Raw genomic sequence first — 23535 nt, 5'->3', positions numbered from 1 at the left:
AGCTGCAAAGCCTGGGAAAGCCCCAACACAGGATAAGGGTGGCAGTTACGGATGACTTGGTATGGTGGCATGTTTCTGCACTACTAAAATGGTGCATCAATTTGGATGGAGGATTAAATGTAGAGCGGTTTTCAAATGTGGCAGGGGGTTTGGAACAGAAGGTCGAGTGTCAGGGAATGGTTGATGGAATACAGCACATTAGCCTTTCTGGAAAGCCTGCCAGTGTTTGTGGAGTTGCAACTGTTGGTGAGGATTAGGGGAGGGATGGAAAGTGGGAACAGTTGCAAGCACATGAAAACACGATTCTCGAAGAGCGTTATGCTTTTAAGGAAAACCACTGTGCAAAAAATAAATCCGAAAACAGCATTGCTGATGCCCAGTCTCATTCAGTGGGTAGGATTCCATGGGTTGGCTCCAACGGCAGATCTGGCTGATTTCGGTATCAAGAATACAGGTGATTGTGCTAGTGAATCATGTTGAACGTTTGATTAATTCACTGTGTGTCCCTCTCAGTCATCCGTCAGCTCAAAGGCCATTTGGGTGTCATCGGCATAGTTGGTAAATTTAATGCGGACGCTGTCCAGGAGGTCAAAGACCAGGCAGTTGTGTACAGATTGAACAAAGACATGCTCCTTGTGGAACTCCACAAGTTAATTTCGGAGGTGCCTGAAAGCCCTCTGAGACCAGTGTAGCCATCCTTGGCCCAAAGAAAGATGCCATCCAGAATAGAGAATGATCGGAACCATTAGCAATTTTTTCCAACCTCTCGAGCAGCAAAGTATGATCAACAAGATCAAATGCTCCCTGTGAGAACAAGAAGCATTAATAAGGCTCCCTTAACATAGTCCACATTGTTGACCAAGTTTCTTCTTAAGCCAAGCATAGCTGTTTCCGTGCCACCGGATTGCAGCTTAACAGGACATATTTGTCCATATGGTTCTGAAGCTGCAAGTAGGCTGCCCGCCCTGTTCAGATTTTTGCATAAAAAAAGGGGGACGTTGGTAATGGGGCGGCATGTACCCGCTACCCCAGGGTCTAGAGTTTCTTTTTTCAGGATAGGTGTAATTCATACATCTTTAAGAACGGTGTGGCACCACAGATGAGGCAAATTAAGAATTCATAATCTTAGTAATAGGAGGGGCCAGACAGCCAATGGCATCTTGAACGATGCATCACCAATACCAACAGAAGGCTTCACATGTTTGACAATATTTATCAGGTTGTGCTCAGATATGTGTTTGAAGCAGAACTCCAGAGATAAGTTAGGGTGTGTAATCGGGCACTTTAGATACATGTATTCTTCAATGGTAGCTCGATGAGTTTGTTTTAGTTGCGAAGCCATGCTGAATTTCAGTACACCATATGTCCCTTTCCTATAGCTGGGTGGATGCCAATTTCCCCCTCAACATTTAGAGAACTGTGCTCTTTGGCTTCAGTGTGCAGTAAGGATACCATTTTCAAAATTATTTATTTTTGCTGTAACAATTGAGTTTATATTTTGCTGCAGCGACACGATATAAAGATGCTCCCGAGGTGGTCATTTGCGTCATGTCCCCGGCACTGTCTTTTTTCCTTCTACATTTGGTTATGTCCTCAGAGAACCACGTTTTGCCAAAGGTCTGTTCTTTTTTGTAGTGGTAGGTGCCAGAGTATCTCTAACTGAGGACGTTATTTTTAGAAATTGTTCCACAAGGATAAAAGTTTCGTCGGTCAGTACAAGTTTTTTTTAATCAAATGGACAGGTCAGGTCCGCAAGTCAGGGGAGACCCTGTGAGCGTTTCTTACTTTAGATTCTTTCCTTCCGTGGCCATTGTTTTTTTTTAATTTTGTCTGAAGTAAAAGTGAAAATGTTAGTGAAATGTCCAAGGAAGAGTGGCGATCAACAGAGGAGTAGTAAAAAGATTAGGTTAGTACCCAGTCTAGAAAATGTCCCTTTATGTGTAGTGTTCTTAACCAACTGGAATATCCCAAATGCCTGGAAAGCAGCAAGAAGGGAATCTGCTTCCGGATCATCCTTATAAGCCCAAAGGTTAAAAATCGCCTTTTATAAAGTGTGACGACATCATTTAATTATGCTTCCTAACAAAATAAGGAGTTCCTCAAATAATGGTCTCTTCATCGGATAACAAGAAAGCTAATGGTCATGTTGTGGTCAATGCAAAGTTTAATTAGAGTATATTCACTTGTGCCTTAAGTAGACAGGAGTGCATGTATGCACATTAAACAAATCGCTTAGAATAATAGCGGTACCACGGCCTTTGCCTTGCAAGCAGTCTGTTCTAAAGATTCTATATCCAGTTTGAGGTGTGGTGTTGAGCCGGGTTTCAAACATCAAGAAGAGTCAATAAGTGACGCTCCAACGGTTCCATTTGGCGCAGTGATGGGTGGTACTGGTGACGATGTTGCTCCGTTGGGCGGTTCAGTGAAGCAGCAATTCAGACAGGATTTGGATGAGTTGTATTACCCCTGGTTTGAGTTGGCAAGCGACTTCTCTAGCAGTCGGTTCCCAATGACTAGCTTCAAGCCTAGCAGGTGACTGGCTTAGTGAGGGAACGATGCAGCACCAAGCTGGTTCCAGATGCAGGCACTGCAGTTTGAATGTTCAGAGCAGTGCCAAAGGCCACAGTGGCGGGATCCCTCTCATTTGATAGCAGCAAACGCGGTGCAACCGCAGTTCAACTGGTTTGATGTGGCCGAACAGGGAGCCTGAACTGATCTGGTCCTCGAGATGCTGAGAGACCCACTACAAGGGCTTGAGGACAGGAATAGTCCTTAATGCGCTGCCAGCCATTCTGGTGCAGTGGCAGGTCCTGGTCCACAGCAAATCACCTCCAATGTGCCTTGTTAGTGGCGAGGGGGCAGAACCAGGTTCTTGGACTGCTCCTTCACCTCAGTGTTGAAGGGCTTTGTAAAGTAAAACTCTCCCAAAGAATACCTCAGTTTGCTGCACAGTGAATCAGAGGAGGAGTGGGAGAATGAAATCATTCTTTTAAAAGGCCATGGGCGAATGGACACTAGCCTACCTATCTTCCTACAAATAGAAAAAGAGCTCCCTTGGTCTACACTGACCCCACCTCTTACCTGTTCAATAGAAATAAATGCATTTAGATATGCAGCACACTGGCATGAGGCCCAGCCTTTTGTGAGTGGATGGGCCCTTTGATTCTGTTCCCATGCCAGCTGTTCGTGGAGTTACTGTCTCTCAAGGGAGTGTTATCAACTAACCTCAAAACATATCAAAGAAAGTTATCCTCCCAGACTACCTTCTTGTCAACAGTGGCAAGGTCCAGCCTGTCTTGGGAGAAACCTCAATCCATCTGCAGCTGAGCTATGCTCTCAGGGCTGACCATGTGCGATACCAAATTGTGGTGGCAAACAAAATTAATACACGTACCTTCACTGGTCGCCACAATTGTAAAAATACCAGATCCACACACAAATACAACCAGTGTAAAGTAAAAAAAGGGCCAATTGGGCTCACAATGAGAAACAGGGGCTTGGCCATAAGGGTATACACGTATAGGGAAGGGGGCTGTAACACCACTATGCAGGACTGAAAGCCCAGTAGTGTATTCAGGGCGAACGAAAAGCTCAGTTAAGAATGAAAGATAATACTGGATGGCACTGGTTAGGATACTTGTCAGGATATTAAATTTAAAGGTGAAGACGAGGAATAAGTCATGTTATGCCAGGTTACAAAGCTTTTATACTTCGCTAAATCAACCATCGGAGTGGTCCGGCATAACCAGAATTTAGTCTGCCGACAAAAAGGAAACCGGGGGCAAAGTTTAAGATGATCAGGAAACAGGGTGAAGTGAGACAAAACAAAGGCCATGTAAACTAGAGAGGTGCAGGTTTAGTAGTAGTTACCTTGATCACACGTCACCAATTGTGGAGAAACTGGCAGGTAAGCTGTTGGCAGGGGTGTTGCTAGGTCTGAAAAAGATCAGGGGCTAAGGTAAGGTCGGGACTGGCGGGATCGGGAGCTAGCCATAGCCTTTTGGTTGTAGCCCCTGAGCTTCTATCCGGGGCTACAACCAAAAAACCCAGGGCTATAGCCCCTTCAGACCCCCGCCCCTAGCAACGCCTCTGGCTGTTGGTAAAGGAGCTGTCTATTGGAGGCATTTTCTAAAGGTAGTTAATACCAAATAGCGTGTGGATACCTGTGTGATGGACTCCAGATATTCTCAGGCAGGTCTTTGTATTACTGCCCCCCCTCCATGCTCGATATGATATGGCATTTATAACACACCTATACACAAGTGTTTCAAGGAGTGACGAGGCAAAGGAGGGGGAATAGGGAAGAAGGACAACGATCCTACTAGGCCATGTGTCATTCAGATCACAAAAGTGCATGGGAATTGGGAAGGAGGAAAGTGCGGGGCGTCCGCGGGGGGAGCGGACAGTGTGGTACATGGGATAATAGAATAAATAAACAATAAGTAAAAGTACACCCAGCAGGTGGCTAGGTGACAAGTGCAGACATCGGGTGTCAAGTGCTGGTAGTGGGACTGTAGAGATACAGAAAACAGTCCAAGTGTGGGGGTTGCCAGGAAGGTAGTGCAGGTGTGCGACTGGCGGGGGAGGGGACCTGGGCCCGAGATCAGAGGGTGGCCAGGTAACCAGTGCAGTTTCAGTATCAGCCATGGAGTCAGCAGGGGAGAGGAGGAGAAAACGCAGAAGCAAAGAGAAAGGTTTTGAGGTGCTTCTGGAACCGGAGAGGATTCTCCTCAAGTTTCAGGGAGGCTGTTCCAGAGGGAGGCTCCAGCCGATGAAAGATCTAACAACAACTCATTGCTTGGAGAAGCAACTGACCCTGGGGGAGTTGGAGGCGGATGAGCGAAGAGCTCAAGAAGGAAGAGAGTTGAAGGTATTGAGGCCCCATGCCCCAGAAGGCCTTGTAGACAATGTAGAGTGTCTTGAATTTAATCCTCGCAGCCACTGGGAGCCAGTGCAGCGATTTCAGTCCTGGAGAGATACGATCCCTGAGCTTGAGGCCAAGGACAAGTCTCGCAGTCCTGTTCTGGCTAAGTTGCAGAGGGCGGAGAGTAGGAGCAGGCAGATTTAGGATGGCTGTTGCAATAGTCCAGACTAGAAACAACCAGTGCTCTGGAGACAGTGAGCTTCTAGGGGAAGGAGAGGAAGGGACGAATACCTCAGACGAGTTGCAGCTGGTGGTGTGTCTTCTTAGAGATATCAGAGATGAGAGGAGAGAAGGAGAGAGAAGAGTTGAAGATGACCCTGAGAAGCTGGCCAGAGAGTGACAGGAAATGAGGGATGGCGTTTGCCAATGAGGAGAATCTCGGTCTTACTGGCATTGAGGCAGAGATCATTGGCGGCAAAGGGTGGCGGGCAGACAGTCAGAGATGAGAGAGAAGAAAAGGTGGCAGAGGGTAGCCTGAAAATGAGCGGAGTCATCCGCATAGCACTGGAAGTTGGGGCAGAGCGCAGCAATGCGGTGGGCAAGAAGTGCCGGGTATCGGTTGAACAGCCAGGGAGAGAGGTTAGACCCCTGGGAAACACCAAAGGTAGAGATAGAGGAGAGGAAGGACCCAAGTTGAACCTCCTGGGAGGGTCGATCACAGAGGAAAGAAGTCAGCCACGCCAGGACCTGACCAGTGATGCCCAGGTTATAACGGAGACGGTTGAGCAGGATGCCATGGTTGACCATGTCCTATGCAGAAAAGATATCAAGTAAGATGAGGACATAGGGGGTGTTGGAATCAAGGTTGGTGAGCAGGTCTTCACAGATGTTCAGGAGAGCAGTTTCTGTGCTTCTGGCAGCTCTGAAGCCAGACTGATTATCATGGAGACAACCAACAGATTCAGTGTGAAGATTGAGCTGGGAGATGGCCAGCTTTTCCAAGAGTTTGCCCAGGAAAGGAGTGATGGAGATTGGGCGATAGTTAGCCGGGCAGGATGGGTCGGCAGAGGGTGGGTTTCTTAAGAGGAGTGTGCACAAGGGAGTGCTCCGGAGGGGGGGGGGGGGTACTCTGTGGCGAAGGAGTGGTTGCAGAAGTCAGCCAGGGCAGGAGCCAGGGAGTCAATGTGGTCCTTGATGGGTTTGGAGGAACAGGGATGACCCTGTTTTGATGACACTGTCATAGATCAGATTTCTCTAGAAACATCTGGGGAGAACAGGGGAAAGGCAGCCAAAGAAGGGCCAGAGGAAGAGCAGGGAGTAGAGGGAGGAAGGGGAGAGGATGTCCTGAGTTTTAGAGATGAACTGAGAAGCCAGTGCTGTGCAGAGGGCCTCGGAAGGGACAGGAGAGGTAGAGACTTGTAAGTTTGAGGGGCAATAGCAGAATATGAAAGGTCAAAAGTGGCCCTGTCCGCGATTGTCTGTGAGATGACGAGAACCCAAGCAGTGGGAGCACAGGTCCCAGGCGAATGAACGCAACACTTGCATCGCGTGGCAGAGCCAGGCACTCCTACTTTCCAGATTCAGATTTAAATAGTGTTGAACACGAGCTTTCAGAATGGAGATTCATAGCCGAGGTGGCCCTATGCTTAATTAACTACTCTAAATACAGATGCCCTGCTAGACTGACCCTCCAAATTAGTTAATGATCAAATTACTTACTATTAATCTGCATTACTCCTAGCCATGTTCTCCCCTCCCCTCCAGTACCTGCGAGACCACCCTCCCACACTGCACGCATCAGTTTCTTCTAGATTACCAACTAAGATGCAGAGACCCATTCCACCCCATAACGCCAAGCCCCTCTTTCTTAAGACATACCAAAAAAAACCTTGTAATGGGTTGAAAAATCCGACTGACCCGAACAATACTGTGCATACACCCATCACCAATTTATTAAAGATTCAGTCAGAAACAGTATATTTACAAAGTGCATCAACAAATGAGGTAGCGCCTTCTGGGTGCAAATGCAGACTATAACGTCTCGTAAAAGTGTTGGGTGTGGGCCAGGTAAGCAGTCAAATGCCCTGCAAAACCACTCCCCGCTTACCTGGCCATGATGCAGAAATTCCTCTTGTAACATCCCATAACCACTTTAGGAAGGGGCGTGCATACCCCACAAAAGCCAGCTTAATCACATCCTTGATCCAGCAAATCTTAGGCACAGAAGCCTTCCTACTCGTATTCGCAACCCCAAAGGTGATCAGCTCTCTGATCTGTGCATGGAGTAGTCTTGTCCAGATACACGTGTAATTCACCACTAAATTCCTGGTTTAAATGTTAACCTGGGCCACAGGTACATTTAACAAGGTGGTTTTCCTTGTGTCATTTTCACCGTTTAGAGCTTTCTCAATTAGGCAAGAACGACATGACTGTACAGGAAAAAAATTATATATGTCCGTTTTAGTATATGGAAGTGTTCACGTGTGGAAGTGGTCTATATCAGGTCATCTGTGTATTGGTTTCCTTGTGTATTCTGTGTTGTCTGGGTTGATTACCATTCTCTGTAAATAAAGAACCAGTTTCTTCCATTTATATTTATCCGGGGTCGGTGTCATGCATTCACGAAATGATGGGCGCGTTTGCGTTCCTGAGGAGAAAGTATAGTGACTGACAGTGAGTGAAGTGTTGGTATGGGCCAGAGACAGAAAAAAGCCTGGGAGGTGAGAGCCAAGCGGGAGAGAACGAAAAAAATATTGTGTTGCAAGGGATCCTGTGGTCTTGGCAGAGTGCTGGACATGTGTTATGAGCAGCACAGGTATGTGTCAACGCAGTCGCTGTGGTGTTTGGGTAGGTGAAGAAAAAAATAAGTGTTTGGGTCAAGTTTGGCTGATTTGGCAGAGTAAAAAGAAAAATAAAGCAAGAACAAAAGTAGGGTTGTCCCGTGTCGGGAGGTCCTGCCTCTGCTTGGCGTTTCTAGAGCCAAAATTGTAAATTCCACCCAAGGTTGCAATGTGTATGCGCTTTACCGCTTGAATGGTTCCTGTTTTTCTGGTTTCTTCCCACCTTGCTCATTCCAAACCAGGGTGTCCTGGATTTGGATGATTTTGGTACTCTTTCTCTAAGCAAATTCACTGCGACTGTGGCATAGTGTAGTGGCCTGTAACGAACGCTGGGATCGCATCTCTCCAGCTCTGAAATCTCTCCATTGGCTCCCAGTGGATGCAAGGAATAAACGCAAAACCCTCTGCATTGTCCACAAGGCTTTCTGGGGCCTTGGTCCAACATACCTTCAGCTATCCCTCCGCAAATACCTCCCATTTCGAGCACTCGCTCCTCTACCTCCAACTCCCCCAGGGTCAGTTGTTTCTCAAAGAAGCGAGCTGGGGGGTAGATCTCCGTCTTCGGCTCGAGCCTTCCTCTGGAACAGCCTTACTGCCACTCTTATCTTGAAGAGAACCATCTCCGGTTCCGGAAGCACCCCAAAGACCTTCCTCTTTGCTTCTGCCTTCACCCACTTTCCCCCTGCTGATTCTACTCTCCCTCGGCACTATGCACCTGGCCACCCTCTGTCCTCCGGGCCCAGGTACCTGCTCCTCTTGCCACCCTCACACACTGCCTCTGGGTCACCCCTTGCACTGGGGTCTGTAGCTGTACCCATACAGCCCCCCCCCCCTTTTTCTTCCTGCAATTATCAGACCTAGCAAGCCTGCTGCCTTAAACCCAGCACTTGCCAATTGCTGGCTGCACTCCCATTGTTTGTTGCCTTTTTATTTATTAATGTATTATTATTATTTATGGTTTTTCCTCCTCGCTCCGCACTCTCCCGTTCCCCCTTCCATGTACTCCTGTAATCCACCACTCCCCCCTCCCCCCAACACCACCATGCACTTGGGCATTCTCATTGTCACTGGGCCTAGTAAGATAATTGTTTTTGTTCTCCTCTGTTCCCCTTCCCTTGTCGCGCTCTGAAACACTGGTGTATGAGCACGATAGAAATAAAATATCAATATCCAAACATAATAGTTGCCCGTACGTGGTTGAATTTACGGTGTCTATGTGACAATGTTAGGATTACTGACATTATCATTTAATTGAAATGCAGGTTTAAAAATGCAGAAAAAACACTTATCTCTTTGACCTTTAACATTGGGGTTTCTGCCCTATGGAAATATGGTTTGCTAAGACATCGTTGCATATGTTGTGATGCCTATGAGAGCATATTGAATTAATAGTCTATAACCACAGTGTTGATATCAGGGTTGTTCGACCTAGGTATATGCTGGAATGTGCTATAAGTGTGTTGGGAACTATTTCCAGTAGCCCCTTAATTTCCCTGACCCGATCCTGGTAGAAGCTGAGCTACATTGAAGGGTGTCTATTGCACTCACTCAGAATCTCTCCAAATAGGGGTCATCATCATCACTTTCCATATATTACAGGGCCTGCGGTGGCGGCACTGTAGCTATGGTGAAGTTGCTCAATCCATAGGAAGAGCACCTTTTGGGCGGCTTATAACTTCACACCCCCCAACGGACCAATCCTGACGAAACTTTGCAAATAAAGTATATGGCCCCGTCACATCGATCCTGCAAAGTTGGTGAGGATTCGTTTGGGGGGTGGGGGGGAGAGAATGAAAAATTATAGGGCAGGAGTCCCAAAATGTGTTTTTCCCCCCCCCAATAGACCACCCACAATTCAGAATACTAAAAACCTGGCTCTTCAACACAGCAGTATCAAAATTGAAACAACTAAACAATCAAACAGGAAACACAAAGAACAGGTTGACATAATTTAGCATGACACAGACAACCCTAGAACCGACTAAGTGAAACTCCCACAATAACAAGATTGACAATGCTAGGTTATATAGGACACAAGCGACAACCCCATGAGGACAGAACTTAGCATCCTGGCCCAACTCCATCTAGCAACACCGCCACTCCATGAACGCTACCAAGTGCGATACTTGAATGGAATTCCGAGTGTTGGCGGTAGGCACTTTTTGGCGGAGTTGTGAATGTTGGCATGAGTCGGGCGCAGACAGAGCTATGGATGGAGCAAGGTGCCTGGCCTGGACGTAGTTGCGGGTGTTGGCATGTGCCACAATGGGATGGGGTGTGAGCGGTAACCTGCATAAATGGCGTGCCCGGTTGGATGGGATTGTGTGAATGCCGACCATCGCCACATCTGGATAGAGTAGGTCAGATTAGGATGGAATCGCGAACACTTGCACGCCTCACATACAGACAGACTTTAAAAAAAAAAAAAGGTGGGCAGGGGCCGAATTTGGACACAGTTGTGAAAGGAAGGGATTGTGAATATCGCCGGATCTAGACAGAAATGTAGAGATATCCCCACGCCACACCTGGAATGAACATGGAAATTTAGCACATTGCTTCCAGACAGCGATACCAACAAGCAACCCACTAACAACTTCACCCCTCTGCATGCACCTCTCAAACTCTAACCAAACAACCACAACCCTATAGCACAACAAACAGCACAAACTTCACTACAACATCAAAACAAACCACACAGACTCGCACACCAACACACAACGGCTACAGACCAGAAAAAAAACACCAAGCCCAGCGAGCGGTGTTAACTGTGTTGAGGCTGCCAACGGCACATCACTGCTCTCTTGCACTTTTGGGATTGTGTGGGGGTTGCAGGGTCTTTCCCCCCTGTATACATGTCCTAATTGACCTTTTAAATTAGGTTAATTATCCTGAGGTCAATTGTGAAAAGGTCAATTAGTGTACATCCAAAAAAACACCACATTGCACTTGTCCAAATATGAACAATCTCTGGGGAGGTTATGGCCTTCATCCCTCATTGCAGGGGCTGGAACAGGAATTTAACGGTCTGGAGCCTCCACATGGGCTGGCAGGCGGCTATCCCCCGTTCCAGTCCATGAAACGGTGGATAAACGCCTCATTATTCGCATTAGCATAACACAAAATGGTAATGGAAATGTTGGAAAATCTTATTGTGTCTATGTACTTTACTGAGAAATGTAAAGTAGATGGAGTCTATAAAGGCTAGAACATAAGGTGGGGAGGGAAATGAGGGAAAAGGCACCAATCACCAATATGGAGGGGCAGGTGGACATGGAAGACGTTGCGCGTGTGTTCGATCTAATGTAGGGGCAGTGTTTCTCATGCTACTTGATTACAACTTCATAAGCACTTCAAAAGTTGCCCCCCCCCCTGCAGAGTGGTATGTTGATCCATATCTTTTGAAGACAACAGTCCTCTGTATATAGCACAAGAGCCCCTTTATTTGCTTGCAAGGTAGCTGGTGGGATTTTATGTCCCACAGAAGTAGGCTGTTTAACAGAACTGGTTGAAGAAGAGGAGGTGGAGGAAGACAGCCTCCTACTTGCTAAGAGCAGAACAGCCTTTCTGAGAGCATTGCCGAGGTTGGATTATGTGTGGCAGTGCATGGAGGTGGTCCTGTAGTAGTTCTGTCCAGGTAGTCCGCGAGTACTTTGGTAGCTTTAGCCCAGTGGTTTTCAAACTTTTTTGGCCTGGGCCCCCCCTGAGCAAAGTTTGGGCAGGCCGGGCCCACCCAAAAGTGGCAGATGGACAGTATGTAGAAATTGCTATGAACTTGTGCCTGCCGTCACCGCACCCTACTCCCAGTACAGACCCTAGTCTCTCCCCACCCTACTCCCATCACTATCCCAGTGCTGCCACCCATCCTGCTCCCACCACAGTCCCATAACACAAGCATACACATTTAAATAAAAAAATAAAATCGCCATAAACTTACTTGCGTAGTTGCTAAAATGCCCCGCTCCAGGTTGCTCTGTCCGTATGTGCGAGGAGGCGCAGGAGCACCCCCTTGCACATACATACATACATACATGCAGTGCCCCAGCCAGCATTTCCAATGAGCTATGCAAGGATGGCAAAGCAAAACACCCCCAGCGTTGCATGGCTCAGTGATCATGTGCGGCTGGGGAAATAAACTGTCAAAGGCAAACAGACTTTCCCCTTGACAGTTCAGCCAGCCCAGGAGCACTCCCTCAGATGGAAAAAGCAGCTGAGGGAGTGCTCAGTGTTTCACTGGGCTGGCTCCTCGGCTCCTCCATAATAGGTGAGTTGGCTAGTCGGGGAACGCCCCTCACCCATTATGGATGAGCCGGCAGGCTTGGACTGGCATATTGGGCAATAGGACGATGACCGTACCAAAAATGCAAAATGCTAGTGTAGGCCGGTCAAAATGGGCCACTTTTTTGGCCAATGTGAGGAGTTACTTCACTATGCACATAGTAGTTTTGACCGTTGTTGCTGAATAAATATTCTTTAAATATCACCATTTGTTTACATTTGAACAAAAAAACACCCCCTTGGGTACTATTCAAACAAGTCTGTGACTAAAGGACTAAATATCCATTTGTAACTGCTGGCCATTTTTTTTATTTGTGCCTAAGCCTGTTTTATAGCCCAGTCTGGCCATGTGAGCTGCTCCCTCCCATTTCCTCCAATCTAAAAAAAGAAAAAAAAAATTTTATGCTGGGCTCTGCCCCCCATCCACCCCAGGATGCGGCTGCGCCCCCCTTTGGGGGGGGGCGCCCCACAGTTTGAAGACCTCTGCTTTAGCCTTTGGTACATTCGCCAACAGTGGTAAAGAACTGCCACACCCATGATTCTCTCTTGGTGCTAGAGGTAGGCACTTCCTCAACTTCGTGGTCCTCTTCAATGCCTTTGGAAGTGCTGCACTTTTTTTTTTCTGTGGATCCTCTAGCTGGTCGTGGCTCTTGGGGAGAAGGACGGCAATAGCTGATGCCATTTTTAAGATAAATAGCAGTTTTGCTTATATTCTTCCAAGTATGTGTAATGAGTCAGAATAGGTGTAGGAGCTGTGCAAGGGTACATTTTGAGCCTGACATTTACTAGATCAGTAGAAAATGCAGTGCTGAACTGCTCGTGAAGCACGGACCCAATCACGAAGTGCAGACGCATTCGCGAACATGTAATGCTGCGCATGGTCATGTGACACCGGGGGGTCTGCGATGACCGTCGACGGGTGCAAGTGCTCAAAATTATGCTAGAAGTTGGTAAATGGTGGAGTTTTAAGGTGAAACTTTATAAATTGGACCAAAATGTTGCTATATTGGGTTAAGTATGATATTAGTAAGTTGTAGGAAATTAGCATGCACTGGTAAAAACCCATGAAATTCACCGGAAAAAAAACTGCCAAGCAAGGTTATAGTTACAAGTAAAACCGAAAAACCTCAGAAATTCGCCAGTCAACCATAACTCGCACCACTACCGTGCACTAAGACCAACACCCAGGACATCATGTCATTGATGTGATTAATTTTGATGAAGTCCCTACAAGGGGTTGTGTTTATAATGTTGGTAACAATATGTCGGGGGTGATCGGGAGACCCATCATGAACGACTTAATATATTAAAGAATGTACTCATCTAAACAACATTGTATTGGAGTGTTGTTGTTAATATAGGAAAGCTAAATCATGCATAAACAGACAATGGCTGCAGCATGCACCATAGAAGTACAACATTTATAATCTTGAAATTTTGGATAGTACAATAATGAATGCTACCTTATCAGAGTTTTGAGTAATGTTAAACATGTAATAACTAGCTTACAATTCAAGACTTACTACACATGTGTGCTACTACAAATAATAGATATGAAGACCCGCAATGTACACAAACAGGGAAACTAAAGTAAGTAAAAAAACGGCACCAGAAAATGTTAACTTAAAGTGTATCTTCATCTATACTAATAAATTGTGTGTTTGATTGAGGCCTGCTCATTGTCCATGTATGTGCACCATGAGCTGAGACCAAACCCTAAGGAAAGTACTTTAAGAACATATAAAAAGGTTAATGTTTAGATATACAGCACCTTCTAAACTTTGGAAAATCTCACGGTCAGTAAAAACAAAAAACTAGCCTAATCAGATCAGTAACCAAAAACAAGTGGCCCAGTCATCAATGACATTTGTGATGTCATCTTTGATGTCTGGGGTGTTAAGTCTTATCAGTGCACGTGGTGGAGTTTTGAGTTGTGGTTGCTTAGCTTACCATAACTGGGGAATTTCTGATGTTTTACGTATACATACATTGCGTCAGTTGCTGGTGGGCCATCCTCGTGAACACAGCATCCGGTTTAAACTGGGTGGGAGCAGGTCGCAAGGACGTTCACCCAGTACAAGCATCCCAAGTGCTGCTGTATTGCAATGTATTGCAGTTTGGGGGGGAAATGTAAGTCTATGTATGTAACACAGTAATTGGATCCGTTAGGACACTTCTTTGTATAACCTTTTATGCAATGTAAAGTATTTATATATGTATCTATAAAGGTTATCCTGTGTGGCGCATACATTCATTGGGTGCAACTGGATATTATTGATTTTCTCTCTGCATTTTTTGCTATTTTATTTCTATTGCGCTCGTACACAAGTGTTTCAGAGCGCGACAAGGCAAGGGAGGGGAACAAAACAGCGATCTTACTAGGGCCAGTGACATTAAGAACGTGCATGGGGGAGGGGGGAGAAGTGGAAAGTGCGAAGCAGAGGAGAAACGGATAAGCAACAATAAATAAATAATAAAGGCAACAAGCAATGGTAGTGCAGCCAGCAATTTGCAAGTGCTAGGTTTAAGGCAGCAGAAAGGGTTGGTCTGATAAGTGCAGGAAGAAAAGGGGGGAGAGGTGGGCTGTACAGGGACACATATAGACCCCAGTGCATGGGGTGGCCCAGAGGCGGTGCGGGAGGGTGGCAGGGATAGCAGGTACCTGGGCCCGGAGGACAGAGTGGCCAGGTGCCAAGAGAGAACAGATCAGCAGGGGAGAGGGTAAGCGAAGGCAGAAGAAAAGAGGATGATCTTGAGGTGCTTCCGGAACCAGAGATGGTTCTCCTCAGTTTTAGAGTGGCAGGGAGGCTGTTCCAGAGGGAGGCCCCAGCCGAAGACAGATCTACCCCAGCTCGTTTCTTTGAAAAACGACTGACCCTGAGGGAGTTGGGAGGTAGAGGAGCCAAGAGCTCGAGAGGGGAGGTATTTGCGGAGGGATAGCTGAAGGTATTTTGGACACAGGCCCCAGAAAGCCTTGTGGACAATGCAGAGGGTTTTGAATTTAATCCTTGCATCCACTGGGAGTCAATGGAGAGATTGCAGAGCTGGAGAGATACGATCCCAGGGCTTGAGGCCAAGGACCAGTCTTGCAGTCCTGTTCTGGACTAGTTGCAGAGGGCGGAGAGTAGAGGCATGTAATTTAGAAAGAGGATGTTACAATAGTGCAAGCTAGAGAGAACCATAGCTTGGGATACCATGAGCTTCTGGGGGAAGGAGAGGAAAGGCAGAGTTCCCCTGAGGCGGTGCAGTAGGAAATTTGACTTTTTAAGAGACCTCCAAGAGGCCGGCGGAGAAGGAAAGGGTGGAGTCAAAGATGACCCAGAGGTCCTTAGCCTCGCAGGTGGGAGTAAGAGGAGGGCCAATTGAGGCCAGCCAGAGAGTGAGGGGAAAGGATGGTGAAGGTGTGCCGATGAGGAGGATCTACGTCTTGCTGGCATTAAGACAATGATCATTGGCGGCACACCAATCTTGAATGGCAGTTAGACAATCAGAGATGGGAGAGGAGGTGGCAGAGGGCAGCCTGAAAGTGAGTTGAGTGTTGTCAGCGTAGCACTGGAAATTTGAGCAGAAAGTGGCAATGCAGTGGGCGAGAGTTGCCAGGTATTGGTTGAAAAGCCAGGGCGAGAGGTTAGACCCCTGGGGAACACCACAGGTAGAGAGGAAGATAGATGAAAGGAAGGACCCAAGTTGGACCTGGGAGGGTCGATCTGAGAGGAAAAAGGTCAGTCAGCCAGGCCAGAGCCTGATCAGCAATACCCAGATTTTCACGGAGACAGTTGAGCAGGATGGTATGGTTGACCGTGTCGAAGGCAGAAGAGAGATCAAGGAGGATGAGGTCAGAGAGAATGTTAGAGTCAAGGTTGGAGAGCACATCTTCATGGATGTTCAGGAGAGCAGTTTCTGTGCTTCTGACAGCTCTGAAGCCAGACTGGTGGTCATGGAGACAGCCAACAGAATTGGAATTAAGGTTAAACTGAGAGATGGCCAACTTTTCCAGTATACCCGTCGGGGACATGTGCATCATCCTTTTTCAGGTAAAGGGGTTCTGGCTCCATTACGTGCTCAGAGGCCCAGGTTGGTGCTCATAGGCCCAGGTTGGTTTTCCTGGTCAAGAATATCATCCCTGGATTCACACACACACACACACGTGCGCATTCTCACGTTTACCTGCAGGCAGCTGTTCAACATTCCCACAGGTGCTCTGCATACATTACGAATTAAGGGTATAAACACCTTACACACGGGAACTTCACTATGCCACTGCACCTCCCCTAGAGACGCATGGAAGGAAGGACAATCTGCTGTACCAAATGAAATTTTGAAACCGCCTTGGGACAAAAAGACAGGTCACAATGCAAATACAAGGCATTCGCCTGCATGTCCAAGTGGGAAGACTTGCACAGAAGAGCCCCCATTTCATCCAATCTCTGAGCCGAGACAATGGCCACCATGACAGTTTGAAGCAAAAGCTACAAGCCAATTGCTTTCAGGGGCTCAAAGGACGCATCCTGTAGAGCCTTGAAAACCAAAGGCAAATCCCATTTTGGATAGTCTGGCACCCGACTGGCACTGTAAATTAGATAAACCCTTCAATATCCTATTTACTCAGTGTTCATTGTCAAATTCCCCCTCCCAAGGAGAGAACAGTTGAAGTACAGCACTGCACCACCTTTGGAATTAATGGGAGAGGGGAGGGAAATGAGTACAATAGCCCCTCCTGTCAAGGAAGATCCATTGCATCTACCCCCCCTCCCATAAGAGGGCCTGGAGCAGAATCTCTTCACTGCCATATTGAGGGGAGAGGCGGGGGGGGGGGGGGGGGAGCGGGTGAGCACTGGAATTACAAACTGTAGACAAATCAACCCCCTGCGTTGGTTTATATATACCATGGCCAATGTATTGTCATTTCTGAGAACTACAGCCTTCCACGAGAGAACTGACCCAGACACCTGCACGCCTTGCTTGCTGCTTCCAGCTCCCTCCAGTTGGAAGAGTGTCTCCTTTCTGAACATCTCACATTTCCTGATGCGCGAGGTCCCCCACTGTAACCCCCCCCCCAACCTAGTGTTAAGTTATCGGACAGGGATGATAGATTAAACCCCTACAGGAGGTGTTCTGTCTGCAACCACCACAGGAGCAAATCCGTGTTGTAGACCCATCAATGACAGTATCAGACTTTGCCTCAGGCATTCCAGAACCAGGGACCAATACATTTGTGATCCGGTGAAAGATGTAGATGAGACTTTGCCTTTTTCAGAATTAACCCTACGCTCGCCAATGTACGGCATGCAGAAGTCACACGTAGCTGCAGGCCCTCCGCAGATGAGTCCCCGATTAGCCAGTCTTCCAGATAAGGGGGCCTGTATTCCTTGAAAATGAAGCGTTGCCACCATACTGTACCAAATATGGTTTGTGGAAACCCTGAGCTGTCTGGATCCTGAACGGGAGAACCCGGAACCGATAGTGCTGGCCAGCTACTGAAAACCTAACCGCTTGGCACCAGAACCACAATGGAACAAAAACATGTTCCCTCCAGTGTCTTGGGACGCTGTGGATCTCCCATCTAGTATGTTGTCCCTCATAGCCTCTCGTGGCACCAGCTGTGGGTGCCATGAACCCAGCACTAGGTGGCCACCGCCCGTTCCCTCTATGCCCCGCTCGTTACCTTAAATGACCAGGAGTGGTGATTAGGCACCCAAGGCCTCTATCAGTGCTTCTTACTCAGCAGAAACCCATGGAGTGTGCCCAGCAGCCGTCTGCCATTTTGCTCAGCAGGACAGCCAGACTTTAACATCTTGGTCAACTGAGGCCCCTTGCCCACCGTGGGCACATGGATCTGCTCGAACCCACATCCGCCCCTCTACGGCCAGCAGAGAAAAGGGTTGTCAGGGAGGGTGCCCTCAAAATTACTGGACCAGAAAGAGGGACGTGGAGGTAATGGGTCCAGTCACCCGAGAGTCGCACACAATTCCTAGAGGTTTAGCACATTGAAGCCCGTCACTTGTCCACAAGTGTTTTATAGTAGAGGGGTCGGGAGAATAGAACGAAAACCCTTGCCTCAACGATTGCTTCTTGGTCATCTATGCTGGGACGCCCACATACAGGTGGAACTTCAGTCTACCATTAAATCCATGGATGATGTAGCCCAAAATTGAATGCAGTCTTCCTGAAAACATCGGCTTAGTCTTCGCCCACAACCCAATCAAAGGATGCACCCATTTTCCAGCAAGAATCCTTTGGAAGCATTCACCAGAGAACGCCTGGGGAAGGCGTGCCCAATACCACTCCGCCAGCAAAATCCACAGAGGTCCCACTGAGCCATATAAACACTTTGTGTCAATATTTGCCCATTTGGGGGGGGTCACATCGCAGGCTGCAGACATCTCAGGGTTTTTGATTCGTAGGCAGGTCTGGTTACTGGTCGATACAAAAATAGCATAACCATACATATTCATATGCAATAACATCCGAGTAGAAAAGCAGGACTGGAAGGGCAGCTTAACTGTATTATTACAATTTAAAAAGTCAGTTTGATTCGAAGGCAGAGTACGTAGGAAATGTGAGCAGTCGCCACATGTGACCGAGGCACGGGGGGGGGGGGGGGGGGTAAGCACATTATGGGACTCGAGGCGCGCGATGGGCAAAACGGGTGTGCCCGGGAGCCAAGCTCAGAAACATGTACAAAAAGGGGCGTGAATGCCAGGCACCGTCTCCAGTAGAATGCGCTTTTTGGTAGGTTTGGCAAAGCTATAACACGAATGGGGAAGGCCTCGGAATCGAGTCCGTGGCGCCCCCACAAAGACGTGTAACCTCAAAACTGCTCCAGGGCTGCCTGCAGACGTTACATTTTAACAAAGCATCCGCTCAAATACAAAACACCGCCAAAATGGTGTGTGGCGGGAAATAGCAAAATGCTAACACGTTTATTTTTTTGCCTAACATACACTCTGGGCAACGCCCCCATAATCTCACGAAACGTGTTTTACGTTATGGTAAATTTAACCAAATTACATCTAAAGTGGTCAACTGTTGTGAAGTCTACGGGGAAGCCATTTTAGAGCAGGGTTAGCGTCTCACCCACCCCCCGCGTTTCTAAAATGCTGTGGGGACGTATCGAATTAACCTAGTGCTGGTGTAATTTGCCACACAGGTTCCAACTTCCCACTGCCCCAACAAGGAACGTCCTTATTTTATATCTGACCATTAGTATTATCTTATTGGGCTAAACAGTGCATATGTCTTTCCAAAACTCGAACGTAAACAGGCTGAATGAGAACGGGGTATTAAACTATCATTTTTATAGCATGTACCACCAACTAAATAAAGACCAGTTTAACCCCAGAATGTCGAAATTGCCACACCAGATTGGGAAAGAAATTAAGTTATGCACAGATCGCCACCGCCATAGCTCTCAACTCACCCGCTTTTGGCGGGTGTCACCCGCCTTGCAAAGGGCTGCCTCACCCGCCAAGCCTCCTGCACGCCCATTCATTTCAATGGGCGTCTCACCCGCCAAAAACAAAATCGGGTGATTTCACCCGCCTTTGCGAGACAAATGGTTGAGAGCTATGCACCGCTGACAATTATACATGTATTAGGCATGTGAATTATTTTCGGATCAAATCCAAATGTACCGCACCCTTTACAAAAACACACTTGCTGCAAACTCATACAAAGTCGCGGGGGTCTATAAGGCGAGATCTTGTCTGGGGAGCAATAACGTGCTACCGCCGGGCAACGTACCAAGAGGGTAGGGGTTCAACGGGAAGCGCAACCCAAAATACAAATCATGAGGGGGCGCGGGTTCCTGGTGTGCAGCAGCGCCCCCCCCCCCCATGAGAACTGGGTCTAGACCGTGTGCAACACAAACCCAGCCGAGCCAGAAGTTCATGGGATGAAAGATACATATTCAAACAGGAAATTTAACTCCTGCGACACAAATCCTGGCAGACTACAGGTTGCACAGGGCACACATCCAGGGACACGTGAGTTTATAACGGGGAGACTTAGAAAGCTGGCTGTTGGTCGTAGTGAGGGATCTCGAATGGCGATTAAACGCCAGCTGCGCTTTATTTAAATGCAGTGGTTGCAGACTCCGGGGTGTATACAATGAGAGCGCCAACTGAGATCCTATTGTGCAGGTCGACCCCCAACTTCTTCCTGCACCCATCTTCGCGCTGTATCGCGCCCACTGCAGGGGGTGGGAGTCGCTGTGGGTGCAGCGAACATTTAGAGCTTAGCGCGGGAAGGAGGCGGAGAACAATGGGCCACGCGGCCTGCACTCACAGATCTCCTGCGGGAACTCCTCGGGCTTGGCGCCGTGCTGTTGTTGTTGTTGCTGCTGTTGCTGCTGCTGGACCTGCTGCTGTGCCTTATCGTGGAAGTTGTTCATGGCGGCGGCCGGTGGGCTACCGTGAACCAGGCCTTGGGTGGAAAGCAAAAAAAGGGGGGCCGTCAGGAAAAGATGGAGGGGGTTCCTGTGTCTAGCAGAATGCCATCACACACAAGGGGGGGCGGAAGAGCTGCATGCTGGGTAAGCGTGGACGTCAGCACATGGGAGGGGCGGAGAGACGACGAGGAGGAACCACCACAACATGCATGAAAGCGGCTTTAACGCACAGATGAGTTGTGTGAAGGCGAAGAGTGACCACATGGTCCTGTGGAGGTATAGCTAGAAACACACAACTGGTTAATGGAGCTCGAAAAGGAGGCGCTTATATCACACCCATAAACGGAGGGCTACTGCCAGTTTGTTTCCCAGACGGCGGGATAACCAGAACCCGAGGAAATAATTATTTATTTAGCACACAGCTGGACAATTGGAGGGGCACCCTGGGAACGACGAGTCGCTTCTTATTCAGTTTCACAACTATAGGGCAGCTGTGGGGAACACCGGGAAGGAGATGTGTAAAATCTCCCAAAAAATCACCCTCTTTGTTACTGTCAACCCAGTTAATATGTTTGGTCGCCGACCTCTGCCATTTGTTGTAAATGCTTAATTGCCGAGCTACGGCGGCCAGTCAAGGTGTATAGAAGTGGAGACAGTCTCTTGGTGTCGGAAACCTAGCCACCCGGCCCATCAACATCTAGTCCAAGTGTATTCAGGGGCGGCACTTCCCATCCCCTTCTAGCGCGGGTTTGGTGTGTGTGGATTCAGGTAAGGGGCTTTCTGTGGCGACTTCAGGAATCCACCTCAGCTCCTGCGGGAGAGTGGGGGCACATGAGGAGTACAAGGGGGTGATTGCCCCATTTGATCTTTAGGAGGGGGGGCAAACACCTTACATTTCCCCTGTAGACACGGGCATCATTTTCCAACGAATGCGTTGCTAATACAATCCTGAATCTGTATTGTCTCTTCTCATGTTTTCCGGCTGCCAGCAGACTACAGGCAACATTGTCTCTCTATATAGGACGGGACACTTGAATATCAAGTTACACTTGTAACAGCTTGTGAAAGGTCCGCACACAGCAATTTGCACCACTTAAGATATTGCACGGACGCAGTCATCTCTTATATTTAGTGAAAATGATTAATTACACCTCAGCAATACCGACCTTTTGGCTTACCGCCCAGACTCGCTTATAGTGGAAAAGGTCGCTTTATTGTGACAGGCCAAAGCTTACAAATAACCGCTTACCTGGCTCCCATGGCCTTACAGACTAACCAACATGTTTTCAACCAACCAATTAATAATAGTTCAACACTTTCATTTTCCCCAACAAATAAATAATCAAACAATTCTCCCCTCACTAACTATCCCTTGGTCCCTACCGTCTCCTTACCACTTCTCAAGGCGTCCCGCTTTCTCATCGGGGCCATGCCCCCCCAGGTCCAATACCTGTTCCCCCGGGGTAGCCCGTTTGTGCAAACAGCACCACCCCCATCCTTTCCTGCGCCATTCCCCCATTGTACTTCCCCCCCCATCTAAAGGGACCATGCCCCCGGCAACAGAATAACCCTCCACCGAGGTGTTCTTTCTGCCCCACCCCTGCCATTTCTCATTATTTCCAACTCCTTACGAAATCTCTCACCAGCAAGGTCAAATCCGCCAGATAATAACTATTCCCGAAAACTGACAAGTGGACACCATCCTCTCTGAATATCAATTAAGCCTTCATAAACAATTTCTTTGTGGTCCAAAACCTTTACCACCACCGATCCACAACATTTTACCATCTCTCTGTGTATCCCCTTCCTTGCCCGTTCTGTCGCTCCCCTCCAAACTCTCAGCGGCAACAACTTAGTCCAAACTACACATGATTGAGGCCACATTTCTCGGATCCATACCAAATCCCTTTTCATTTTTCTAAGAAGAGCCACACCTGTATCTCTTACCAGGTCATTTTCCCCTGCATGAATAATCACCCCCTCTGGAGACCCATAACATTCCTTCAACCCTGACAACATAAGTAGAAGCTGATCCCAGCGAAGCCCCCCTAAACCAGACCATCTTACCAATGCCTCTTTATAGCTGCAACCCAATTGCCTGCCAAAAACCCTTTTCTCTGCTTCCTTCCCCGCCCACTTAACAATAGAGTGGCCCACGATCCAAATTTGCGGCATCTCCCCCGGCCTCCGAGCAGCATCTGAAAAAGAAATTACAATATCACGTACAAATCAGAACTATCCTAACACATGATACACTCCTGAGAACCTTCAAAAACTTCTTTCAAACGTCCCCTTTACCCAGGTCCCTTATGTACCCTTTGTATCTCTCGGACTTCCAACGCCCCAAACTTTTCACCTTATCCTCCGATAAGCCTAACCTGCTACCTTCAGATGCTGCACCCATCCTAAATTAACACATTCCAAACTCCTCCACCTTTTCCGCTACTGCTACCAAAGCCTTTCGTAGTACCCCCGAAACTTGCGCCGCTGATACTGGCGCCCCATCTTCATGCTGAAAAACCAAACCTGTCCTCCCCCCACAACGCTCCTTCCACACCAAACCTGTCTGAACCGGGCATAAATCCTTGCTCCCCCGGCCCAGCAAAACCCAAGAGCCCTTTCCTTTTTGATCTGTCTTAGACCTATTAATCTTGATGTCCAATCCTAAATCTGTAAAATGAACATCATCCCAACGCAGTCCACTTACCCCACTTTTTCCCCCCACCAGCTCAGAAACCCTAAAGGCCCCAAAGAATAGCCACGTAAAACAAGCTGCAAACAACTCTCCTTCCCAGGCCGACCAGCAAATCACCCCCACAGCCTTACACAACCTTGTTAGCAATTACGCCGATACCGGTCTCCTCTTATCCTTTTCCCTCTTACTTTCCCTTGCCCATCCTTCCAACTTCCCATAGAAAGCAATTCCTTCCAATTTCCCTGTTATAGTTTCCCTAGACCAGCCCCTATCCATGCACCTCAAGAGGAAGTTAGTGACATCATCCCTTCTCTGCTCTTCCGCACCCCCCCTACCATTCCAACTCCGAGCACCCCCCCTATGAAATCCTCCCAAGCTCTCCTGTACTCTTCTCTAGATGCCGGAGCAAGCTAACCCTCCACCAATGGAAGCGCTCTCAGCTTCCCATCTTCCACAGCTACTCCGCAATCCT

General features: G+C 47.9%; 1 protein-coding gene across 1 annotated transcript in view; it reads right to left on the bottom strand.

The window, feature by feature from the left end:
* LOC138580940 (zinc-binding protein A33-like) overlaps positions 1–20670 on the bottom strand; it is a 28708-nt gene extending 8038 nt beyond the window's left edge. Inside the window, exon 1 of the mRNA XM_069651874.1 lies at positions 20266–20670. Within this exon, the coding sequence (XP_069507975.1) occupies positions 20266–20371 (106 nt within the window). The 5' untranslated portion in view covers positions 20372–20670. The remainder of the gene's footprint in view (positions 1–20265) is intronic.
* Positions 20671–23535: the final 2865 nt, after the last annotated feature.

Source organism: Ambystoma mexicanum, chromosome 3p, assembly GCF_040938575.1.
Source record: "Ambystoma mexicanum isolate Mex_15411 chromosome 3p, UKY_AmexF1_1, whole genome shotgun sequence".
Classification (NCBI taxonomy): domain Eukaryota; kingdom Metazoa; phylum Chordata; class Amphibia; order Caudata; family Ambystomatidae; genus Ambystoma; species Ambystoma mexicanum.
The sequence above is the reverse complement of the archived record's forward strand: the minus strand, read 5'-3'. Positions and strand labels throughout refer to the sequence as shown.